Source organism: Antedon bifida, chromosome 3 (genome assembly GCF_963402885.1).
Source record: "Antedon bifida chromosome 3, ecAntBifi1.1, whole genome shotgun sequence".
Taxonomy (NCBI): Eukaryota; Metazoa; Echinodermata; class Crinoidea; order Comatulida; family Antedonidae; genus Antedon; species Antedon bifida.
This window is the reverse complement of record NC_136228.1, coordinates 6,101,898-6,127,590: the sequence shown is the minus strand read 5'-3', so window position 1 is coordinate 6,127,590 and position 25,693 is coordinate 6,101,898. Positions and strand designations below refer to the sequence as shown.

The window sequence follows — 25,693 nt, the reverse complement described above, 5'->3', positions numbered from 1 at the left end:
GCAATACAACAACAAAATACAAGAAAAAACACGGTAGTTTTAATTGCACGCTTTATTCAAGATGACACAAACATGGCAGGAAACACTGAAACTATAAATACTTTTTCTTTTAAAACACTCTACTGTAATAAAGTAAAGCTATGTATTAAATAAATTGAAAATTATATGAAAATAATAAGGTAATATTCATAATCTAATAATAAGCAATATTCATTAATTTTGAACTTTATATATCATCTATATATTTATTTCAGTTAAAACACATTTATTGTTTATCATCTCTCACCAATGATTCAATAAATCATAGCATTGCCTAATTTGTTTAAATTAAAACATTGAATGTTACTTCACTTAAACATAGAGTTTTAAGTAAAAAAGTGTATATTTTGGTTAAAAGGAAATCAGTGATTGCTGCATTTGTATTTTACCCTTTTGGTGTCATACTGTCTCTTTTTACCCATTTTATCATATTTTATTGTGTTTTTTATATGTGACAAGCAAGACAAATTTCGAGCCAGAGTGCTTGACTAATAAAATAATAATTCAATTGAATTGAATTCACATACAAACATACTGGATCAAGTTACTTATGCTCTTGCATCCTAGTGGGAATCAAGCTTTAGAGATGTATTGTCTCCCAAAAACATGAAAAATGAAGATTAATAAATCAGACTTTGAATAGGTTATTTGTAGTTTTAATAAAGTTAATCACTTCCGTAGAAAAAAACTCGAAAAAATAATGTTTTCCCCTATAAAAATCAACCAAAAATCCATTGAGGCAGCCAATTTGACTATTTTTGCTTTAAATTAGTTTTTTCAGGTAAATAAATTTTTTTTAGATCTAATTTTTGTTCAGTGAATAACTATTATGTGACATAAAAATGGCATATTAAAAAAAAAGAAGAATTTTCAGGGGGACAATATATTTTTAAGGTAACATACATAAAATGGAAATAAATAAATAAATTATTAAATCTGCAGTATTATTTTAAAATAAATGATAACAATATTATAAAACAAAATAAAAAAAAGTGATTTTTTCTTATATATTATTAGTGAATCCTGTGGTCAAAGAGACATATTTTACTTAATTGTGATTGGCCAATATGGCTATCCTTCTTATCTATAATAATTTGATTTGTAATCTCTGACGTTCTCATGTGCATCATAAGCATAATCATAGCTCACTTGCATTGGTCGACCATACTCATCTAATGGGTTCCCATACTGGTCCACCACTTGCCCGTCGATAATGTACGCCCCAGATGCAAGCTCTTCTAAATCAAGCTCTTGTTGGCTGTACCTAAATAAAATGTGATCTCTAAATTGTAAAGTATCCTTTAACTATTTTAAGCCTTCCATTTTGTTAGATATCTGAATAAAAGGATTTATACTGGAAATCTGCAACATATCTAAATATACAAGCTACTTTAGGCGGTATACAGTTGTGCAAAAGGCAAATATTTGTGCAATGTGTTACATAGCTAAATTCAAGGAAACTTCACTACCAATCATGGAGTGAATGAGTAACTTTATCAACATATTATTGAACTTGTGAAATGAAGCTAGTACAGTGTAAAAACTATTAAAGCTAATTCTAGTGTAAACATTATTAAACAAGCCTTGCCTTTTGAAAATCGCAGGTATGCTACAAACTGTATTTATCAACCCATTCAGGTGAAATGTAGGTGTGTAGGATTTTCCAAATTTAAGTTGGCTGTAAGTGCCGCAAGGACATTTAACGCTAGTGTAAAGCTCTGTCTACACTATCAAAGTTTATGTGACAAAAATGTGATGTGCCCATATACGGACATGATGATGTCATATCACTACTAAATTTTGGCATATCACTACCATATGTGGGCACATCACGCTTCTTTTGTCAAACTAGTTTGATAGTGTAGACAGAGCTTTATCCAAATCGCATGCTTAAAAAAGCAAAGCCTGAATACAGTTAATGAACACAAATATGATTGTCAAAATTGTGATACAGATGGTATAGATTTAAAGGTAATTTAAGAATAAAAAAAATGTTACATCATGAGATTTAAGTTATCTATAAAATATATTATAAATATAATGTATATGTTGATTACTTACTGCATCAGCATGTTAAGTTAACGTACAACTCAAGTGATGAATTGCAAGTAACTTAAAAAAGTACAAACTGATGAATTGATATAAAAGGTAAAATCATGATGGTGAGATAACTAAGTTTAATACTCTACATACCTGATAATATTTTCTTAAAATATAAATTGTGATATGCAGGGTGAACAGTTAAATAAATAAAATTCCATGTTAATCATAACAAGTTATTAAAATAAACATTGAAATCATGATGTGAGAACACTATATTATAACTCAATGGTTGAAATTGTGATATGAAATGCGATAATAGTTTTTCTCTCACCATTCTAATGACCATTACTAATTATAATTTGTAGTAAGATAACTTAATCACCGCAAAACTTAGGATAGAAGAAAGAAGCCCATGTCTAAAGAAAATGCTATGTACTCAGCATTATAAACATGTCAATACAAAGTGTTATTACTATTGTGTGATGGTAAATGTTGGATTAACAAGTCAGTAAACAAATTTTTAATAATGTAAACAAAACACTTTTTTAAAATTATGGTAGGAAAATTTACTTCCTATCCAAAATGGCGGTATTTAAAGAAAGTTAAGATAACTTGTGCGTGTAGTGTCTAAAGCTCTGTCTAAGCTATCAAACTTTGTGTTACCAAAAACATGTGATTTGGCCATATGATCACATCACTACCATATTTGGTCATATCACTACCATATTTGGGCACATAGAGTTTGATAGTGTAGATAGAGCTTTAGAGAAGTCATACTAACATTAAAGAAAACAAGAGTGAAAGAATTTCTATAATAACATAGTAGAACCTTAACTTAAGCCTTGTCTACACTATCAAACTTTATGTGGTGTGCCCATATATGGACATGATGACATCATATCACAACCATATTTGGGAATATCACTACCATATCTGGGCACATCACACTTTTTTTTGTCGTCAAACTAGTTTGATAGTGTAGACAGAGCTTTAAAGAAAGAGTGGAGATAAATTAGTTGAACTGTCACTTCAAAATATGGCGCAGATGAATTAGTTGAAACTTTAAGTTGAATTAGTTGAACAAAATTAGCTGAACAAGTGAGCATGAACAAGGTGGTGGAACACTGGTGCGTTAGCTCACCTTCCGTACATAGACATCCCTGGTTGGCCTAGGTACTCTCCATTCTGCATGGGTACTGCGTAATCATCAAGGTAATCAGGTGTGACTGCACCATCATACATTTCACCTTCATCGTAACCTAAAATAATCAGAAATTGACTTAAGAATCAAAGTACTTATATGGCTGTAGTGTTTTTTTATGTTCATTATAATATTACCCATTTTGACACCTAATCACTGTGTTACTGAATAATACAGTATGATTAGAATTCATTCATTTGTTGTTCTGTTATTTGCTGTATGTGTTTATTGTTTGTGGTTATCATGTGATGTGTAGTAGCCGCATAGAGCTACTAATGGCAGAGTATAGTGTCAGGGACCCTGTGGCCGTATTCACCAAGCTAAGGAAACACTTACCCTTAAAATTAAAAAAATACAATTTAACTCTATATTGATTAAATGAAATACTTAATATTTAAGGGTAATTTCTCACTTAAGTGTGATTGGTGAATACAGCCACTGGTTACAAAAACTGGCAAAACTAAGGGCTTGGGATTATATTCGGGTTATATTAAAAATAGATTATTAAGTCTTGTGACTAAATTTAGCATCAATTAGGGGGTGGGATTATATTTGAGTATCACTATATATACATATGCTATGTCAGCTGGATTACAACTCTCCTAATACCGGACACCTTTTGGCTGGCCTAATTTGTCTGGTTTTCCAGAAAGTCTGGTATTCAGAATGTGTTTCTAATGGTAAAAATTAAATTTGGACCTTTTGGACCTCAAGAGAGGGAGAGTTTCCGGTTTTTAGAGAGTCCGGTTTTGGGAGAGTCAACTGTACTTACCATAAAACAGGTCAGGCCTGTCGAGAATGTCAGACTCCTGGATGTAAGGACTGTAGCTTTCATCTCCATACATGAGACCCTCATCATCCAATTGGTGGCTCTCTACCATCTCCAACCATTGTGAGTTGTGCCAGCGGAATTTTTCAAGTTTTATCTTCTTTGCACATTCTTGATCAAACTCCTACAAAAATAATAAATATATGAACAAATTGATAAAATTGTACTACCCAGCTTATGGTTTGCTTTGAGTAATTACTGTGCTGAATGTTAGTCCATACCTAGCCCAACGCCAATATTCCTACACAAATTTGTAGATGTGTAGATAGGAATTTGGAAGATTTAAATAAGCATGCGCATAAGCTGGCACTTTTGATTTGCGTGAAAAAAATCGGCTTATGGCTTCCTTAAAAAATTCAAACAAACTATTATTTTATTCAGGCATAGTGCTAAGGACTATCAAAAGTGAATGTTATACCAGACATTCACCAAAAATCCATACAAATATACACACTAGTGCTCTGCATAGACAAAGTCTTGCAGAGTGTTGTTGGGTTACTGTAAGGCAATCTAACAACATGACACTGAGCTCGCCTTGCCAAGATAGGAACTTGTAACAGTCTTTTGATCTTTATGTCTGGCTGCGAAAAAAACCAACAGTACTGTACTATGTACGGCGGTGCTGTGTCTGTTAAGGGGTGTGGAACTGATCATGTCGCAGCCACAGATAAACCCTTTGATCTCCGGAGCTCAGCATCCTGTTGTTCAATTGCCTTGGTCACTGTAAGTTTTATAAAATGATACTTACACAAATAATGTCCAATGTATTATCACACACTTTTCTAATCTCCACATTCTTGTCATGCATCAAGTCTATCAAGTAGTCAGGTGCCTCTGAAGTCAGTTGTTAATAATAATAACACTTTCAATTAAATATTCATTCTTTCGCCTCTTTCAACACCACTCCCTAAGCCTCAAATGAGAATTATTTTATTTTATTTATTTTATTCAATCGAAACCAACAACGATAATTACCGTCACGAATAGGTTTGATACAAACAAAGCCAGGACTGTTTAGAGCACCTTGAAATGAACAGAAAGGATACGAGTTTTCCTTATTATAACCTCGCGAGTAGCTTCATGAAAGACCATCTGGTAGAAGACATACACAATCTGACATACTATCTCATCATCTTCTTGTTTAGCTGCAAAGACATTAATGTCAGCTGATTTATGTACAGTATTAAGACACTTTTTAACATATGTATTAATCACAATATCACTTTCATTGGTCTATCATACTCATTCAGTTGATTACCATATTTGTGGCTTGAGTGCACAATAAAGAACACAGTATATCTTTTGGAAGAGTTGGGGGTTAGTCCGGTATACTGGTCGATATCAATCCTGTCATGCGCAGACAGACACTGTTTGGTGGCATCACTCGACAAGAAGAGACCCATAGAGGATATCAATGATTTGAGATGTTTCTCATATAAAGCACAATATGAACATTAATCCATTATTCATTGATTATCAATTGCCCATCAAAACAGAAACAAAACATCATGAATATTCACCGTTAAGCAATTCAATCAAACATTGAATAATGCCAGACTTGGCCAACATCGCTGCACAAGCGTCATCAGTAGCTACTGTGCCAACCAGCATCACCACTTCAAGAACCAGATCATCCTCAGCAGCTCCAGGCTGCAGACGCTCTTTGATCCATGGTATGAACTTGTATTCCCTAAGGATCAGTTCATAGTCGAGGTCTGGAATAGTGAGGTTGGCTAGGATGCCGAGAGCCTCTAACACCAAATCTTCATCGTCCGATTGCTTTATCACTTCTGCTATGTCACTGATAAACTCCTGAAAACAAATTGATTGTTTACATGTATAAAACAAATGCACAGTACTTTATTTACTATACTTATTCATTAAGTATTCTGTACTGCAGTAAGTAACAGACATGGAAGTCGAAGTACAGTAGAACCTGTGTTTTATGTACCCTGATTTTACGTTCTCTGGATTTTACGTACGTGAATGAAATCATGAAATGCCCGATGACGTCATAATTTTTAGTAAAGTGTTATTTTGAGGGCGCAATTTAACAACAAACTACGTATTTGTGGGTCAATTTAAATCATTTCAATGGCCACTATTCGGCTATTTCCAAGACTATTTGGTAAGTATACATTTTGTTAAGCTCTGTCTACACTATCAAACTAGTTTGACAACAAAACTGTGATGAGCGCAAATACGGTAGTTACATGACATAATCATGTCCATATATGGGCACATTTTTTTGTCACAAAAAGTTTGATAGTGTAGACAGAGCTTTAGGTGTGTGATTGCACTTGCATGTCTCTAGATTCTTATTGAGTAGGTTCTATAAATTATTCTATTAATTTAAAAAACAAGACTACTCACAATAAAGAATGCCTTTGTTGGCCCATCATGTTGCGAAATATTTCTTATCATTTTTAACAACAATGGGTCGCGTAGACTCAATGCCCTTCGCATCAAAAGACGCAAACCACTGCCCTCACAGATTATTTGTGAATTTCGTTTATTGCACGCTAAATTTATACACAGCGCCACCAACTCAGGATCTATGCGATCTCCTGGATTTGACAAGACTAATTTCATAACCTATAAAAAACAAAAATTGTGAAATCTTTTGATATAAGATTAAAATTGTCAATGAATGAAATGATGATAATGATAATAATGATAATAATAATTATGATGATAATGATGATGATGGTAACAATAATTATATAATATGTACCCATTGTTTACTATAGATGTTGATGTCAAATCTATATATTTGGATGTATTTTGTTTCTCAAGTTATGACCTGAAAAGTTTTAATACAAATAGTGAAATATATTCAATTCTGTTTATTATTTCAATAGAGAGACCAAGAATGCCGGATTTGAGAAGAAAATTACAGAAAATCAGAAAATAAGATGTTTGAAGAGGACAACCCAAGCAGGCAAAATATACTAGTAAATAAAGTGCTTTAAAAGTATGCTGCTCTTTACCTTAAGCTAAGGAAAATAATAAGAACTTACCTTAGGGATACAGTCAGTGTATGTAAACATAGACTTTGCCTTGTCATCCATACTAATGTGATACAACAGGCACAACACTATTAAACTATGATTATCATTATCTGATGAAGAAAAAAAAAGATACCAAGATAAAACAAGCAATAAATCCTTCCTTCTTTAAACAATTTAAAATTTTAAGAAATGGCAAAATATGACTTCATTATATATATTATGATAAATTGCTTATATAGCGTTTCCATCACAGTGCACAATAGACTATTTTATTTTTTTGTTATTGGTATTGATATTAATAACTTCTTATTACCCTTATTATTATTATTATTATTATTGTTTTTTAAGGGTCTTGACTTTTGTGTACATATCCTTAGTTTTATGGAATAAATTGATTTTGATTGATTGATAATCCACAGAAAGCGCAGTGGATTAGACAATGTTCAATACATCAATTAATCCTGTCTCGAGCTGGCACCAAACGGCACTCATTCATCCCTCCACATTGACCAACAGAACTATGGTCAAGGAGAGTTCTAAAGCTGTGCCAATTTATATGGCTATTGTTTTTACAGTATTATTACTTGACTTAAGCCCTGTCTACACAATAAAACTTTATGTGACAAAATGTCATGTGCCCATATTTATGTGATATCAATACCATATTTGGGCATATCACTACTATATTTGGGCACACATTTTTTGTCAAATTAGTTTGATAGTGTAGAAGACGGAGTTTAAAATACATCCTACTCACCAAGAAGTGCCACAAATTTTGGTAACAATCCAAGTTTGATCATCTGGCTTCTCATCTCAGAATCAAAGGACAAGTTAAGTAGCAGTCGCAGGGTTATGTTGAGCAGATCCTCATGGTCACATGGTATAATACCTCCTAACTTTTCAATTATGTGTTTTTCACGCTACAAATGGAGAACCAAGAACATTGAAAAAATATGAGGCAATATGAAACCAGTATACTGCATGGAGGACACATACATCCATCCCTCCCATTGTATGTATACAGTTTCTTTTATTCATCCGTAAAATAATAGTAAAAAGCAAAAAAATATGAAGATGAAACAAATGAAGAAGAAAAAGAAGAGAAAAGCAACTAAATGACTAAGGATTCATCGCTCCCATCCTATAACACCCCATCCATTGATCCCATCAAATCCATCCCATCCCAAACCCATCCATCACACTATCCCTATATATATATATCTATACATCCATACTAATACTATTATATAATGTATGACATGTTCTGTAAAGCTCGTATACACTATCAAACTAGTTTAACAAAAAGTGAAGTGCCCAAATATGGTAGTGATATGACATCATCATGTCATATATAGCCACATCACATTTTTTGTCAGTTTAATAGTGTAGACAGAGCTTTAAAGGAAAAGATCTTTCCTTTTACTTTCTATGGCTTTTGAAGAAATAAAGTTTGATTTGTAGATAATTTACCATCTCTTCTTTGTTCTCTACATAGATGCTGAGTTTCTTGAGGAACGAGACGACAAGGATGAGCAGTTCCATATTTTCTCGCTCTAATGTTCTGATCAACATTCCCAGAATTCCTTTGTTTTTCATCTTCATTTCCACTTTTGTTTCTTCAGCCAAATTTAGAAGCAGGTAAAAAGACACTGAAACAAGTACATAATATTATTTTATTTGGGTAATACTTGAAAGTTATTGGCAAAGAAATATTTTCTAAAAATAAGAGTATTTAAAAAAACTATATTAAAAAAATATACAGTTAGTAACACGCACTATTATATACTAGAAAGCTCTGTCTACACTATCAAACTTGATGTGTGACAAAAAAATGATGTGATGTGCCCATATACGGACATGATGATGTCACATTGTTTGTTTGTAATATTTATTGCTATCCATAAAATCCACAATACATTATGATTTGAAATTAACAAAATCATACAGAAACTAAATAATTACCATATTTGGGCACATTTGAAGTTTGATAGTGTAGACATAGCTTAATACAGTCAAACTAACTTAACAGTATCAAATTCACTAATATATGAAATAGATACCTCTTAATAGCTGTTCTTGTTTCTTCAAAAGACTTTGATACTTTCTGTAACTCCTGTCGTAGTCTCTCTTGAGTTGCAGATCACTAGCACCTGAGTACGTTACAGTTAAGAAACAATCTCACTTTAATGCACAGAGATCTCTCCTACAGCCTTTTAACTAACTAGTTTATCATTATGTTATTGTGTATTAATATGTTATTATTAAAAGACATACTTTTTGCAGAATTTGTAATTTCGAAAAGACCATTTCGAAAAGAAGCCAACCCAAGAGTTCTCAAAAAAGAAGCCCATGGGCTTTTTTTCGAGGTTTTACGTTATAAGATTCATTTTTTATTCTATTGTTTTTTTATAGTTATGCTACCAGTGGCTTCCACCTGTATAGATTGATGGATCTCTAAAGCTTGGTTCCAACTAGGATACAACGAACATAAGTGCAACAAAGGTGATTTTACCAATCACGACGCAATGAATCATTTGAATTGTCACTTGTGATTAGTTAACTCACGTGTGTTGCTTGTATGCACCTGAGTTGCGTGCAAGTTGTAACCAAGCTTTGAAATAACACAATGGGAATTCATGGTCAAATTTTTATAATAAATATGATAGAAAAAATGATTTCTTTTAAAGCTCTGTCTACACTATCAAATTTGATGACAAAAAAATATGATGTTTCCAAATATGAACATGATGATGTCATATCACTACCATATTTGGGCATATCACTACCATATTTGGGCACATCACACTTTTTTTGTCAAACTAGTTTGATAATGTAGATAGAGTTTAAGATATAAATAATCTATAATACAAAGGATACTGGCTTTCTTCTTCTTAGTGAGTTCTTCCATCCAAACATCATGTCTATTAAGTTCATGCTCAATGATAGTCATGACTAAAGCACCCACTTTGAAGTGAGACACAACAGAGTGAAATTGAGTAAAACTTGAGAAACAGAAGAAGATGTAGATTATATTGGTTGCTAGTTCTACGCTTCGCTTCCAGTCTTCACGTAATACACGTGCGAGTGCCCCGAGCACAGTTTCTGAAAGAAAAAATGTAAATGAATTTATATGTAGTGGTTTTAAACTGGGATGCTCTGGTGCAGAGAGGAACATAAAGCCACTATTTTACACTTTATTATTATTGTTTCATGACAGATACAAAATATATACTCAATCAAATAAATGAATTGATTTATATTCAAATATATTTATGTAAAGTAAACACAGTTTCTTCTAAAATGTCATCATGAAATGTTTGCTAAATCACATTTTCATATCATATCATTTATTACTAATATAATAACTTACAATAAAGAAGATAGCCACTTACCATTTTGAAGCAGTTCTTCTAGATTGTCTGGATTTCTTGCTATCTGAAGTATCAAGGCTGTGCCTTTAACCTTCTCTGCAATGTCTTCATATAATAGTTCAATATAATCTTCAATTTCTGTTATGTTAGCTGTTTCATCAAGCTATGATAAAATATAGCAGATTTGATCAAAGTAGCTATATATAACTTACAGTACCATTGAAAGATAGTGTTGATGACAACACTCGTACAAGTGAGAGTGATGACCAATGATAATGATGATAATTACCAATGATGATAATGATAATGACCAACCAATGATAATGACCAATGATAGTGATGATAATGACCAATGATAATGACCAATGATAATGATCAATGGTAGTGATGATAATGACCAATGATGATGATAATGACCAATGATGATGATGGTGATGATAATGACCAATGATGATTGACCAATGATGGTGATGATAATGACCAATGATGATAATGATTATGACCAATGATGATGATAATGACCAATGATGATAATGATGGCAGCAGGACAATGATGATATTGGTAGTAACAATGATAATACCAGTAAGATGGGAAGAATAATGGAATGATTTTTACATTACCTCAGTGCCTTCATAAGGAGGGGGATCTTTTAATTTTCCAGTCAGCTCACCCTTTTTACCAGAACCTAAAATAATTATAAACAATTCTGTTATCTGTTTATCCTTCATATGTATAATTTATAAAGCTCTGTCCATGGACCTATATGACCATGATGATGTCATATCACTACCATATTTGGGCACTTCACACTTTAATTGTCAAATTAGTTTGATAGTGTAGACAGAGTTTAAGTTTCCTAAATACACCCTTACTGACGATAATGGCGAGAGATTTAATCAGTGATATAACCAACTCCTTTATTACTTCTCTTGCTACTTAATTACCATGTGACATTTGAGACTCCTTTCGATTCTGTAAATAATACAACAACTGCTCCACTTCTCGTAACTTTGATGGATGAATCAGCTTGCATTTTTCTACTACCTCTCTTGACAATGAACCAATATTTGTAGTTGAATTTAAACTTCGAACACGTATTCTGAAACAAATCAAACAAACAAAATCACAACATTTAATTTGAGAATTTCATTTATTTAAGTTCAAGATTGTTGTTTATTTTACTTTCAAATACATCAACTTGATTTCCAAAACTGTACATAATAAGTTTTGATGTTATTGTTTTGTTATTTAAGCAAATTGCCAAGGATAACCGTTCATTCTTCACTATCTTTCTCCTGTCTATAGGACAAACATATACACAAGATGTTCTACAGAGTCTAAAACAAAGTCTTTGGGAGTGGAGTTGTTTTTTGTCATGAGACAAAAATCCAGACACCTGACAGGACTAAGGACCAACAAGCTCATGGACGGCATAATTACAATTACATTATTTACATTTTCTGACACTCTTTTCTTTCTCCCAGCATTTCATCCCCAAGTTCTCCAAGTATTGTTGCCTCAAGTTCATAGTTAACAACCAAGGCTTTCTCCGTTGGATGAACATCAATACTACCTCCCTTTACTTTCCTGAAAATTTATGATAAAATATTTTAATTTAATACAAATTGTAAAATACATAAAATGTGCAACAAAATGCGACATTATTATTACACATTTTATTTTTTAATAAACTTATTGATACAACACAACACTAATTAATAATAGCTTCATAATTCTGAATACTGTGCAACAATGACAAAATACATACAAGTGAAAACAATGGACATTTTTGGCCATTTAAAAAAAATTAAAATAGAAAAAAGAAGATTGAAATTGTAAATTCTAATGTAATTTATTGTGGAATGAAAAAATACTATATAAAGTTTTTATGCATTCTACCAAAAATTAAATTGGCTAGAACAGAATTCTACTAAATAGTAATCTTTCTAAAATGTAATATTTCTATTTCTGCTGAATAACATCGATCATTTAAATCAATAATATAATAAATATATGGAATTATTCATTCTATAATTATTTTATAATTAATATTTTTAATAAATTATTAGGTGATCATTTAGAATAAAATGATCACCTATTGTTATTGTATAAAATCTTTATTAGGTGATCATTTAGAATAAAATGATCACCTATTGTTATTGTATAAAATCTTTATTATTATTTTTTTTATTTTTTTTATTTTTTTTATTTTTTTTCTTTTTATTGTTTCTGTACACTATTTTGTGTAACAATTATCTAAAAAAGTTTAATGTCAATGATTACAAAAATTTCAGAATATCTTTCAAATAATACAACTTAATCCTAATAAGCTTTCCAGCGTGATCACTCATCCGTGACGACATTTATACGCCATTTTGCGAAATCACATTATCAATCATATCTCCATAATTCATTATCACATATTAATGAAATTCACTACACGTAAACTTCAGATCAAGGGTAAAAATATTAGCAAATAAAAACGCACGCGCACGTAGGTTCATGCGCGTGATATCGCGCGTTAAAAATTTAAAACCCTCAAAATTAAGTTTTGATCAATTTAGAGCATGAATTAGGCCATTTGCGTGTTTCAAAAAATTACTGCGCAAAAATGCGTTTTTGCGCGCGCGATACTTAAAAAGCGTAAAAAATATGAATTTTTTTTACAAATCCCATTCTACTCACCATCCTTAGTACATTCACCAAATTTGAGTCAGTTCCGACTTAAAATAACGCTATACGAGCACGTTAAAAATGACAAAATGCGCACATTTATTTTACAAAAGTTCTGAAAATGGTGAAAAATAGGTCTTTTTTAAAATGAAAATAATTCTTCAGAATGCAAGATGACCCCCGATTTTTTTAACTTATTCTGGAAGCCATTGAGTTGTAGATATGAATTCATGTACACATTTTACGTACAAAATGTTTTGACGTCATCAAATGGCCACTTGAATTTAAAAATTAGGATTTGTTATCTTTTTGTGTAGATTATCACATTCAACAGAGCGCATCTTGGTTATGTGTGCTCGAATTTCGCACAACTTTCAGTATGTGCTTGCTTAATTAATTATCTTTATCATGAGTTGACACTATCTTCATTTTAATGGCGTCATCACGCGTAAAAACTTGAATAACGTAGGCCGTGTAATTTCACCTTCGCAGTAAATTTGAATATCTTACAGCTCTTCAGAATTGAAGGTTACCTTGATGATTATAATTTATTATGAAAGCTGATGAAATGTAGATATTAATTCATATAAAAATTAAGCCTATCGGATGTTGTGACGTTAACATATGGCCAGTTGAAGTGAAAAAGTAGTTTTTTCATATTTTTCGTCAAAGTTATACACAATTCAAAGAGCGCGCACAGCGCTTCTACGTGCCAAATTTTTTTCCAAATCTTATATTTTTTTGCTCAATTAATTATCTTTCGAAATTGTCATCTTAAAGTTTAGTTTGATAACGTCATCATGCCAAAACATTAGAACATGTGTGTCCCGTAATTTCACCTATGCTACACTGTATATAGATATACAGTATATACTGTACATATTGTATATGGCATATAGGCACAACTCAGCACTATAAGCATATAATAGGATGGCATACATCAACATTTTCCGATCGTATGTTAACGTACGTGCATGTTTTAAAAAAAATTAATTTCAGTAAAATGATAAAAATGATCACCTATAATTCGTCAAAGTGACGAATTAAATTCTAGTTATTATTTTTTTTTTTATTATTTTTTTTCTTTTTATTGTTTCTGTACACTATTTTGTGTAACAATTATCTAAAAAAGTTTAATGTCAATGATTACAAAAATTTCAGAATATCTTTCAAATAATACAATTTAATCCTAATAAGCTTTCCAGCGTGATCACTCATCCGTGACGACATTTATACGCCATTTTGCGAAATCACATTATCAATCATATCTCCATAATTCATTATCACATATTAATGAAATTCACTACACGTAAACTTCAGATCAAGGGTAAAAATATTAGCAAATAAAAACGCACGCGCACGTAGGTTCATGCGCGTGATATCGCGCGTTAAAAATTTAAAACGCTCAAAATTAAGTTTTGATCAATTTAGAGCATGAATTAGGCCATTTGCGTGTTTCAAAAAATTACTGCGCAAAAATGCGTTTTTGCGCGCGCGATACTTAAAAAGCGTAAAAAATATGAATTTTTTTTACAAATCTCATTCTACTCACCATCCTTAGTACATTCACCAAATTTGAGTCAGTTCCGACTTAAAATAACGCTATATGAGCACGTTAAAAATGACAAAATGCGCACATTTATTTTACAAAAGTTCTGAAAATGGTGAAAAATAGGTCTTTTTTAAAATGAAAATAATTCTTCAGAATGCAAGATGACCCCCGATTTTTTTAACTTATTCTGGAAGTCATTGAGTTGTAGATATGAATTCATGTACACATTTTATGTACAAAATGTTTTGACGTCATCAAATGGCCACTTGAATTTAAAAATTAGGATTTGTTATCTTTTTGTGTAGATTATCACATTCAACAGAGCGCATCTTGGTTATGTGTGCTCGAATTTCGCACAACTTTCAGTATGTGCTTGCTTAATTAATTATCTTTATCATGAGTTGACACTATCTTCATTTTAATGACGTCATCACGCGTAAAAACTTGAATAACGTAGGCCGTGTAATTTCACCTTCGCAGTAAATTTGAATATCTTACAGCTCTTCAGAATTGAAGGTTACCTTGATGATTATAATTTATTATGAAAGCTGATGAAATGTAGATATTAATTCATATAAAAATTAAGCCTATCGGATGTTGTGACGTTAACATATGGCCAGTTGAAGTGAAAAAGTAGTTTTTTCATATTTTTCGTCAAAGTTATACACAATTCAAAGAGCGCGCACAGCGCTTCTACGTGCCAAATTTTTTTCCAAATCTTATATTTTTTTGCTCAATTAATTATCTTTCGAAATTGTCATCTTAAAGTTTAGTTTGATAACGTCATCATGCCAAAAAATTAGAACATGTGTGTCCCGTAATTTCACCTATGCTACACTGTATATAGATATACAGTATATACTGTACATATTGTATATGGCATATAGGCACAACTCAGCACTATAAGCATATAATAGGATGGCATACATCAACATTTTCCGATCGTATGTTAACGTACGTGCATGTTTAAAAAAAAATTAATTTCAGTAAAATGATAAAAATGATCACCTATAATTCGTCAAAGTGACGAATTAAATTCTAGTTATTATTATTTCTGATGGTAGAAAAAAAAATGACCACAAATGTAAAAATGAACTAGAATTTAATTCGTCACTTTGACGAATTATAGGTGATCATTTTCATCATTTTACTGAAATTAATTTTTTTTAAACATGCACGTACGTTAACATACAATCGGAAAATGTTGATGTATGCCATCCTATTATATGCTTTTAGTGCTAAGTTGTGCCTATATGCCATATACAATATGTACAGTATATACTGTATATCTATATACAGTGTAGCATAGGTGAAATTACGGGACACACATGTTCTAATTTTTTGGCATGATGACGTTATCAAACTAAACTTTAAGATGACAATTTCGAAAGATAATTAATTGTGCAAAAAAATATAAGATTTGGAAAAAAATTTGGCACGTAGAAGCGCTGTGCGCGCTCTTTGAATTGTGTATAACTTTGACGAAAAATATGAAAAAAACTACTTTTTCACTTCAACTGGCCATATGTTAACGTCACAACATCCGATAGGCTTAATTTTTATATGAATTAATATCTACATTTTATCAGCTTTCATAATAAATTATAATCATCAAGGTAACCTTCAATTCTGAAGAGCTGTAAGATATTCAAATTTACTGCGAAGGTGAAATTACACGGCCTACGTTATTCAAGTTTTTACGCGTGATGACGTCATTAAAATGAAGATAGTGTCAACTCATGATAAAGATAATTAATTAAGCAAGCACATACTGAAAGTTGTGCGAAATTCGAGCACACATAACCAAGATGCGCTCTGTTGAATGTGATAATCTACACAAAAAGATAACAAATCCTAATTTTTAAATTCAAGTGGCCATTTGATGACGTCAAAACATTTTGTACGTAAAATGTGTACATGAATTCATATCTACAACTCAATGGCTTCCAGAATAAGTTAAAAAAATCGGGGGTCATCTTGCATTCTGAAGAATTATTTTCATTTTAAAAAAGACCTATTTTTCACCATTTTCAGAACTTTTGTAAAATAAATGTGCGCATTTTGTCATTTTTAACGTGCTCGTATAGCGTTATTTTAAGTCGGAACTGACTCAAATTTGGTGAATGTACTAAGGATGGTGAGTAGAATGAGATTTGTAAAAAAATTCATATTTTTTACGCTTTTTAAGTATCGCGCGCGCAAAAACGCATTTTTGCGCAGTAATTTTTTGAAACACGCAAATGGCCTAATTCATGCTCTAAATTGATCAAAACTTAATTTTGAGCGTTTTAAATTTTTAACGCGCGATATCACGTGCATGAACCTACGTGCGCGTGCGTTTTTATTTGCTAATATTTTTACCCTTGATCTGAAGTTTACGTGTAGTGAATTTCATTAATATGTGATAATGAATTATGGAGATATGATTGATAATGTGATTTCGCAAAATGGCGTATAAATGTCGTCACGGATGAGTGATCACGCTGGAAAGCTTATTAGGATTAAGTTGTATTATTTGAAAGATATTCTGAAATTTTTGTAATCATTGACATTAAACTTTTTGAGATAATTGTTACACAAAATAGTGTACAGAAACAATAAAAAGAAAAAAAATAATAAAAAAAAAAATAATAATAAAGATTTTATACAATAACAATAGGTGATCATTTTATTCTAAATGATCACCTAATAACATCATAGGCCTACTCAATAAAATGCCACCAAAACCCTATAAGGCGCTACCTGCGGCCTATATAACTTAATCTAAGCCTAGGCCAGGATGGCCGACTTTCAGTCCCAGATAGGGCTGGCCTGGCTGCGTTCCTCGGACTTGCGGCTGGGTGATGGACGTCAAAACCTTCTTGTCACTAGCCTAGCTAAACAATCTGATTGTGTAAATCTTACCGTTTCAGATATCGTGCGTCTTCAACCTGCATTTTAATTATTTTACGATAATTTACAAATTAATATATAAATCGAAATCAATATTATGTAGGATAGGTCAACCCTCAAAATTAAAAAAATAATATTTTGTTTTGGTGGTGGAGGTAATCATTTTGAAAATGGAATGCAGGGAAGGCTGAGCGGTTTATTCATTGATTTAGCACCCCTCTGTTAAATTCTATTTCATACTACTATTAGTTTACTTTATGCAAAAGTTTACTTGTATTTTTTTAATTAGAAGTAATTTATCAAATATCTGTTCATTTTGTAATTCTCTGATTTTAGAATAATTAAGTAAACAATTGGTAGAGTAAAAACATACTTAAATGAAGGGAGTATGTACACAAAATACAAATCCTCATTAGTTTCCCACTGAGGGCGCTATTTGTATTGGATTTGAGAAAAATGAGAAATGAGCATGTGTTGATTGAACTGAATTTATACTAAAAACTATATTTTGTTACTTCCCATGTTTAGTATTTAGCTTCATTCAGTTAAGAGTATGGCAGAAGAAGCCAAAGAGACCATGAACCAAAACACATTTTATTCCGATGCCAAAGAATATTGGAAAAAAATCCCAGCCACTGTAGATGGCATGCTTGGTGGATACGGGTCAATATCCAGCAATGATATTATAGGATCTCAGAAATTTTTGAAGTTTTTTTTGCATGTAAGTAAGGTTCATTAATATCATATTATGAATATTCAGTGCAATTGTACAAGGACTATGTTTTTACATAGAGAGTTTGCACTCAATAATAGGCTATCGTTTAAGCGATGATTGTGCTTTTCAAGAAATTATCGCAAACTTTGCGTTGGTATTGAGATAATAGTATAGTATAAATATTTCTGATGTCAGTCTATTAAATCCATACATTATTTATGTTATAATTTTTTTTCTTTTTTTAGGCACCATGGGCGCAGAGAATGCAGAACAGAAAGGCATTGGATTGTGGTGCAGGTATTGGCAGAGTTTCAAAACACCTACTTTTACCAATTTTCCAGTCAGTTGATTTACTAGAGCAAGAGAAATCATTTTTGGACGAAGCTAAAACATATCTCGGTGATACAGCTGATCGAGTCGGGAAATATATACACAAAGGACTTCAAGATTTTACACCATCATCCGCCGAGTATGACCTTATTTGGTGCCAGTGGGTTTTAGGCCACCTGTCAGATGACCACCTGGTCTCTTTTCTTAAAAGATGCAAAGAGGGGCTAATGGATGGTGGGTTAATTTGCATAAAGGAGAATATCGCTAAAGATGGTGTCATCTTTGATGATCAAGATAGCTCTTTTACCCGCTCTTATAATGAGATGCAGAAAATATTCAAATTAGCTGATGTCACAGTTGTCAAGGAGTACACACAGAGAAATTTTCCTTTAGAACTTTACACGGTTAAAATGATTGCATTGAGATAATCTAACGACGTCACATATAGTCACCGACAAAATCTGACACACTTTACTCTGGTCTAGTTCCCCCAAAAATGTCAAAGTGCTTTTTGGTGCTTTACTTATATTTTTATCTATATTTATAAATTCATTATATCAAACGTTATTGTAGAGTACATCAGATTCAAGTTTTTTTAAATGCGTAATGATAATAATGGCTGAAAACCACATCATTACCTTTTTAAAAGCAGGGACATGTTATTTAGCTTCAGTAAACAGTATTTTAAGCACTTCTACAAACTAGAGGCTACTATAAATTATTATACTATATTTTTCAGTACTTTACTAAACATATTTATTAGATAATTGAAAGAAAGTCTATATTAAGAACAGTATTGTACAGTATAATTATTCAATATCTTTAACAGAATCTTTGGTTTTGATGACTTGGCGACAGCCTCGCATATTGAATCACATTGTTCCAATCACAGTAAATTAAGTGCCTTATTATTAAGTAATAAAGAATGTTTTATTACAATGTTTCATTCAGTTTCAGTATTGTTTATGTTGCTGCCCGTCTCCCATCATTGTTTTAATTTTTGTCTGGTGATTTCAGCTAAAGTATTTTTGGCACGAACGCATACATACCAAAAGCTTTTTTGTTTTGCTCTGGAACCTAGACTAAATTTTTGACTGCAGACAAACTGTTGTAGATATCTTGGCAGATTTACTGTATCATATTGTGTCGTTAATGATCCAGTCAAAAGAATTTTTTAATTTGTTGTGTATGGGGAACCAATGATATTGTTAATGCTCAAATTAACATACAATTCAAGAGTATCCTTGATTTGTTTTCAAAGAATATCAAGTTCTAGCGCGAACTACACGTTGGAATTTTGTTGTACTGAGAACTAATGAAAGATATTTTCCCTGAATGATCGTAAAATCAAAACAGACAGTACAGTACTTACTACATTATTAGGACTCGTGCCACCAATACTGTAATTAGTTATCCAATGATAGCTCCATGGTTATCCATTCATAAAAATTACTAAAGAAGTCAATCTGTGGCGACTATAGAATGTACCAACTGAAGCCATACAACAATACTCTAAAACAAAAACTAACAAGGTTTTTTCACAATTTTTTTTTATTACTTTGACATTACTATCTTACAAAGAGAAGTTGGTATTTACGCTTTCAGGGCAAATTTCCTCATGGGGTACAATCGTTCCTTTCTTATTTGTTTACGTGTTTTTCTTGCCAACTCGCTCTTTGTGAGTGCACGACGGATGGCACGAGTCTTCTTCGGGCGAATGTCCAAAGGCTTATATTTCTTGCCTTTGTAGAATTTGCGAAGATTTTCTTTTTGTGATTGGTTGTAAACAGTCAAGCACCTTGCAATACTTTTCCTCACAACACGGCTAAACAAAAGATAATTTATAAAGTTTAAGTACATATGAAACATTGTGGATAGTTTTTTTAACATTATTACAATATATGCATACAGTAATCGGTATACATTACTTACATAAAGGAAAATATAAACATACATTTAACTACTGTATCAACATTCCTGGTTTAACATCAATGTTTTTTTATGGTCAGTCAGCCTGAAAAATTTAGCGTAATATCACACAACAAACAAAAAACCAAAATCTTACATTTTAGAAAGTTTGTTGGCTTGGCCCCCGGTCACCTTGGCAACTCTAAGTTGGGCAAGTTCTTGCCGCAGCTTGCCGAGTTGATCTTCGAGTTCGTCCCTTTTCTTTCCACGCAACTCATGGGCTTTTATCTTCGCCTGAAAGAAACATCATATTTATCATAAATATTTAAGATACAGTAGCATGGTAAATTTACATGTTTTAAACGTAAATTTAATAGCAAAAAAATTGTTGTTGAGTATTGAACTGGGATAAGTGGTCATTTACAAATAATTAATACATCAAGATCAATGTCGGTCACTGTACCACAAAAGGACAGTCATGGTGCGTCATTGATCTTTTTTAAAACTTAAAAGGGCCATCACTAATTTTAAAATGGGTGCATCATTGTCACGTAAAGGTAAGTAACTTTTTTGATGCAGGGGTGCGTCATGGTATACATAATATTTTCATACGTTGCATACTTATGCACTTGTCAATTGTATGACCCACTATACGACCCCCGGGAGAGGTGCGTCATGGGTGCGTCATTTACAAATAATTACTGACGCAGGGGTGCGTCAAAAAACCTAGATGGTATGTCACATCAATGAACAAGGTGTGTCAATGTCCGTCACTTTACCACCCACCATATCATAAACAACATGGTCACAGTGCGTCAAAATGGGTGCGTCATGGTCACCTAAAGGTAAGTCACCTTTTTGACGCACGGGTGCGTCATGGTATTCAAAAGTATGACGCACATCGGACAAATGACGCACCTCTCCCGGGGGTCGTATAGTGGGTCATACAATTGACAAGTGCATTATCAAATATCAAATCATTGATTGACATTAAAATTAAAATTTGTATTTATTGAACATTGTTTAATGACAATGTTGGTTCGGTAGAATACTGTACACAAAAAGCAAAAAAAGCTTATTATCGGCGTCCGATATTCGCCTAACATCATATTCCAACACAAATTGCATTACTTATCTAATTTACGTGTAGATTTGTTTAGCTAGGCCTAGCCTACCCATACTCGACACACAGGGCCAAACAAGCATAGCCGACTGCAGTTGGGTCAAAGTAACCACTTAAATCTACGGAAAGAATTCCACTGACAGAGCAAAATATATTTACTAATTTTAACGTAGCCGTAATCTGATATTAATATTGTTTAATTATGTGTATAATATAGCTATTGATTGTATTTGTTTAACTAAATAATACTAGATTTTATTCCATAGTCATACCATTCTGCTGTTGGCCGAAAGTCCAAAATAAAAAAGGCCTCAAAGCAGGATGGGATACACGGAAGTTAACTAGTTGACCTTCAGAGAGGTCACGATATATCGGGTGTGAAAAAATATCAGGAAGTACAGTGTGCAGGAGCTGAGTTGCAGTGTATTTGTATGCAGTTTATTTGTAGTTTTGTGAGGAAAATTCTAAAATAAAGGTACCAAAATGTCGAAGAATACTGGAAGTTCTATGTTTAGGAAAGTTGACGTGGATGAATTTGATGAAAATAAATTTCAAGACGACCAAGTTGAGGGACAGGAATCCAGTGGACCAGATGAATCAGAAATTCAAAGATTACTAAACAAATATCCTTTATTTTGTATGCATAAAAAGCTAGGTTTAGTTATATTTTCAAATGCTTTATCTAGTCCTATCTGTTTTGTGACATTCTATATTACTTAGTTAACACAATAAACCTCAAATATCTGCCTCTAAATGAATGATTAGATTGACGTATGAAATAGAAATAGACAAAACATTTGATAAATGTCAGATGATGATTTGATGAAAGGTGATACCTTGTTGTTATTTCTTTAACCAAAGAATACTAAGCAAAATATAGAAGCATTACAAGCTGTACTAAAGAACCCACCTCTTAACACTAAAAATCAAGCTGTTAAGGTAATGTATTGTATGATCTGCCATCAATCAACGTGTTATCATTTAATATCATATCAATATTTTGTCATCAGCAGCACCCATCAACACATCCATCAACCATTATCAATTTAAAATCATTATTATTCATAACATCTCATGAATATTTACAACATCTCTTATGAATATGCATATTGTCATCAGCTTTGTCATTGTCATTTTTATCTTTTTATATATTTAATATTTATCACCGCCATCATTATATTTAATCAGTCACGTCGTACAGCATTACTATTTATTTAAACACAATTACGAGTAGAAACTTTAAACATATTCTCCTGATTGTTGATTCAACCATTTTTTATTTACAGGATAAAACATTTTCGCTTGTCATCCGAGTTCTCTCCTCGTTCAAAACGTCAGATATTGATTCAGGAATAAATGCACTAGACGACGATTCAAAAGACGTTTTAATGAAGTATGTCTACAGAGGGTTTGCTGAGCCTAGTGAAAATACCTGTGGAATCCTTCTATCATGGCATGAAAAAGTAAGTGCCTTTTGCTGTCTGGGGTCATGTCAGATGCTTGTTTTGGTTTAAAGTTGTAATTACAAATTGCAATTAAATCAATTTAATTATGATTCCAGGGGTCTTTTTCCTTAAGTGCCCTTTTATTTTCAAACAAGCGACCAGCAGTAAGTGAACATAATGGTTAATAGTCTTGTGAGGTTTTCACAATCATACGTACATACTTGGCACTTTTTAACAAAAATAACGAACCGCATCTGGGTCTTTTAAACCTGAAGTACTAAAGCTTTGTATACACTATCAAACTTTATGTGACAACAAAATGTGATGTGCCCATATATGGACATGATGATGCCATATCACTACTATATTTGAGCATATCACTACCGTATTTGGGCACATCACACTTTTTTTGTCAATCTAGTTTGATAGTGCAGACAGACTGAGCTTAACATTTATTATTAGTAGTCTGTAAAAAATATAGATATCGAAAAGTTGTTTATAATGTCATTTTAGCTGTCAAAAGGTGAGTGCGACCCAAGCACTGACCCGACCAGGCTTAATACTACATTTTGTTTGATATTTTTTTCAGGTTGTGGCGGTTGGAGAACTTGGTATCATTATCCGATGTCTCACTGACAGGAAATCTGTTTGAGGAAATAGCATTAACAACAGATAGATAGCCACAGTCATAGAATATGAAAAATGAATAGAACAAAGTATTTTTCTACGCATGCTGTAATAGCAGTCATAGGGAGTTTTCAATTTGCAATAACCTAAAATTAAACAAATGAAGCCAACTTATTCTTTGTATGTGTTGTCGGCCTAATATACAATTAAATGACATGTTCTTTTCTATTCTGTCATGTCAAAGGTCATCTTGTTTTTTTATTGACTGGGTTTATCTGGCTCAATCCATCTTTCCCACTTATGCAAATGATTTTGTCTTATTTGCAAATTATGTAAATATTATGTTACTTAATTTGCATATATTATACAGTAGGTCAGCAAGTTGAACTTTCTATTCTAAAAGATTTTTCATTAAAAGATCATTTTTGTCATCAATTTCATCTCGTATATTACAAATTTATTATAAAGTTATCATTAAAAATTATAGTTTATGATTAGCATGACAAATTTATTGCTTATATATTTTTTTAATGTCATAATTTCCAGTAAGTTAGAATATAATTTATAATACATGATATGATACATAAAATGGGAATACTATATTAGTACTATATTGAGATTAAATGATGTTTTTTGGAATATTTTTTTTTATGATCCATAAAAATAAAGGCTGTGAAATGTTAATTTCACTTGCTGACAGACAATGTATATTCATACATGTTATGAATATTCAAAATAGATGTGATTATTCAAGAGAGATGTTATGAATATTCATAAGAGATGTTATGAATATTCATAAGAGATGTTATGAATATGCATTGCTGTCAGCAGTGGACAGTTTGTGGAGAAACAAAGTTATGGATTTTCCCATTTTTAGTCGCGTGGACGCGACTCTATAGTTCACTATGTCGGTCGGTCGGTCGGTCTGGTATCACTATGCGTTTTAGCATGCGACTTATGGCTGTTGGCCTTGTTAATTATATTGTCTCTAATGATTCAATATTATTATTTATTATTCCAATATTATTGATTATACTGTACTGTATTTTAAATCACAGTAATGTATTTCTGTTGTTTATCTTTCAATAGTCAAAAGACGATTGTCAATTTAACAACGAAAAACATTTTTTTATTAAATTGTTATGAGTAGCATAGCAACAGAGTGAGTGTTCTTTTACAACCAACTACTGTTGAATACATTTAAATCCTGGGTAGAATATTTATAGTTTTCAGTTATTTTTAATATTTATTTTTTAACAGTTAATATTCATAATTTAGTTCTTGCATTGCAAACAATAAGTTTGTATAACTTTTCAGTGTAAAATACGATTTTAGAGTATTGCCAGAAGCCAGTTACTACATGCCATAAACTTTAAATATCTTTTCTATTTTAAAATTGTTTTCTATACCATCTGCAATTTTTTTTTCTTGTAAAAGTTAATAAAATCGTCTTCGTGTTTTGATTTCTGTTTGTATTATTTTTTATTGTGGTATATTTGATTTGTAGCGCCTAAATATGGTAGAGATATGCCAAAATATGATATTGATGTGCCCAAATATGGTAGTGATATGCCCAAATATGGTAGTGACGTGATGTCATAGTGTCCATATATGGGCACATCACATTTTGTTGTCACATAAAGTTGATCTTCGACGCAACGCAATTGATGACGTAAGCGCACCGTGCAAGCAATTTTACCAAACACGACGCGCGAAGGATCATCCATTATAAATTTATGAAAAATTTTAGCAAATTCTTTTAATAGGTTAATTAACAAATCTCCATTACCAAAATCATTAGACAAATTTAATGACAAGCAAGTCCGGGTGCACAACTATTGCGGTTCAAGCACCCGCTTTATTATCGACAATAAAACAAATATATAAATATAAACAATATCTAAAGTACGTTTCAAAGTCCAGGTTAAATTGT

General features: G+C 32.0%; 4 protein-coding genes across 4 annotated transcripts; 2 read left to right on the top strand and 2 right to left on the bottom strand.

Moving 5' to 3' along the window:
* Nucleotides 1-45: 45 nt before the first annotated feature.
* On the bottom strand, nucleotides 46-17,765 carry LOC144837289 (kinesin-associated protein 3-like). The gene is made up of 17 exons (XM_078692337.1): nucleotides 17,625-17,765; nucleotides 11,951-12,082; nucleotides 11,440-11,594; nucleotides 11,116-11,180; nucleotides 10,516-10,657; nucleotides 10,001-10,225; nucleotides 9,184-9,273; nucleotides 8,594-8,772; nucleotides 7,881-8,043; nucleotides 7,133-7,233; nucleotides 6,486-6,707; nucleotides 5,633-5,924; nucleotides 5,159-5,257; nucleotides 4,861-4,946; nucleotides 4,056-4,236; nucleotides 3,224-3,341; nucleotides 46-1,303 (listed from the first exon to the last, which is right to left on the bottom strand). Exons 1-17 carry the CDS (start codon nucleotides 17,654-17,656, stop codon nucleotides 1,120-1,122), a joined length of 2,466 nt encoding a protein of 821 aa, XP_078548463.1. The 5' UTR covers nucleotides 17,657-17,765; the 3' UTR covers nucleotides 46-1,119.
* A 283-nt stretch (nucleotides 17,766-18,048) lies between these two features.
* LOC144837417 (N-terminal Xaa-Pro-Lys N-methyltransferase 1-like) lies at nucleotides 18,049-19,601 on the top strand. The gene is made up of 2 exons (XM_078692497.1): nucleotides 18,049-18,333; nucleotides 18,573-19,601. Exons 1-2 carry the CDS (start codon nucleotides 18,166-18,168, stop codon nucleotides 19,083-19,085), a joined length of 681 nt encoding a protein of 226 aa, XP_078548623.1. The 5' UTR covers nucleotides 18,049-18,165; the 3' UTR covers nucleotides 19,086-19,601.
* A 594-nt stretch (nucleotides 19,602-20,195) lies between these two features.
* LOC144836832 (large ribosomal subunit protein uL29-like) lies at nucleotides 20,196-22,053 on the bottom strand. The gene is made up of 3 exons (XM_078691705.1): nucleotides 21,961-22,053; nucleotides 20,723-20,859; nucleotides 20,196-20,482 (listed from the first exon to the last, which is right to left on the bottom strand). Exons 1-3 carry the CDS (start codon nucleotides 21,961-21,963, stop codon nucleotides 20,251-20,253), a joined length of 372 nt encoding a protein of 123 aa, XP_078547831.1. The 5' UTR covers nucleotides 21,964-22,053; the 3' UTR covers nucleotides 20,196-20,250.
* LOC144836831 (actin-related protein 2/3 complex subunit 5-A-like) lies at nucleotides 22,048-25,223 on the top strand. The gene is made up of 4 exons (XM_078691704.1): nucleotides 22,048-22,311; nucleotides 22,555-22,627; nucleotides 22,975-23,151; nucleotides 23,723-25,223. The coding sequence occupies exons 1-4, from the start codon at nucleotides 22,172-22,174 to the stop codon at nucleotides 23,783-23,785; spliced, it is 453 nt and encodes a 150-aa protein (XP_078547830.1). The 5' UTR covers nucleotides 22,048-22,171; the 3' UTR covers nucleotides 23,786-25,223.
* Nucleotides 25,224-25,693: the final 470 nt, after the last annotated feature.

Coding starts and splice junctions, on each gene's coding strand:
- LOC144837289 (XM_078692337.1), bottom strand. CDS start 17,656: ATGCAGGTTGAAGACGCACGATATCTGAAACG. Junction 11,595..11,950: donor AGAAAAGAGTGTCAGAAAAT/GTAAATAATGTA, acceptor GATTTGTTTCAG/AATACGTGTTCGAAGTTTAA. Junction 4,237..4,860: donor ATACATTGGACATTATTTGT/GTAAGTATCATT, acceptor TTATTTTTGTAG/GAGTTTGATCAAGAATGTGC.
- LOC144837417 (XM_078692497.1), top strand. CDS start 18,166: ATGGCAGAAGAAGCCAAAGAGACCATGAACCAAAACACATTTTATTCC. Junction 18,334..18,572: donor TTTTGAAGTTTTTTTTGCAT/GTAAGTAAGGTT, acceptor TTCTTTTTTTAG/GCACCATGGGCGCAGAGAAT.
- LOC144836832 (XM_078691705.1), bottom strand. Junction 20,483..20,722: donor GCCAACAAACTTTCTAAAAT/GTAAGATTTTGG, acceptor TCTTTTGTTTAG/CCGTGTTGTGAGGAAAAGTA.
- LOC144836831 (XM_078691704.1), top strand. CDS start 22,172: ATGTCGAAGAATACTGGAAGTTCTATGTTTAGGAAAGTTGACGTGGAT. Junction 22,312..22,554: donor ATTCAAAGATTACTAAACAA/ATATCCTTTATT, acceptor ACCAAAGAATAC/TAAGCAAAATATAGAAGCAT. Junction 23,152..23,722: donor TTCTATCATGGCATGAAAAA/GTAAGTGCCTTT, acceptor TATTTTTTTCAG/GTTGTGGCGGTTGGAGAACT.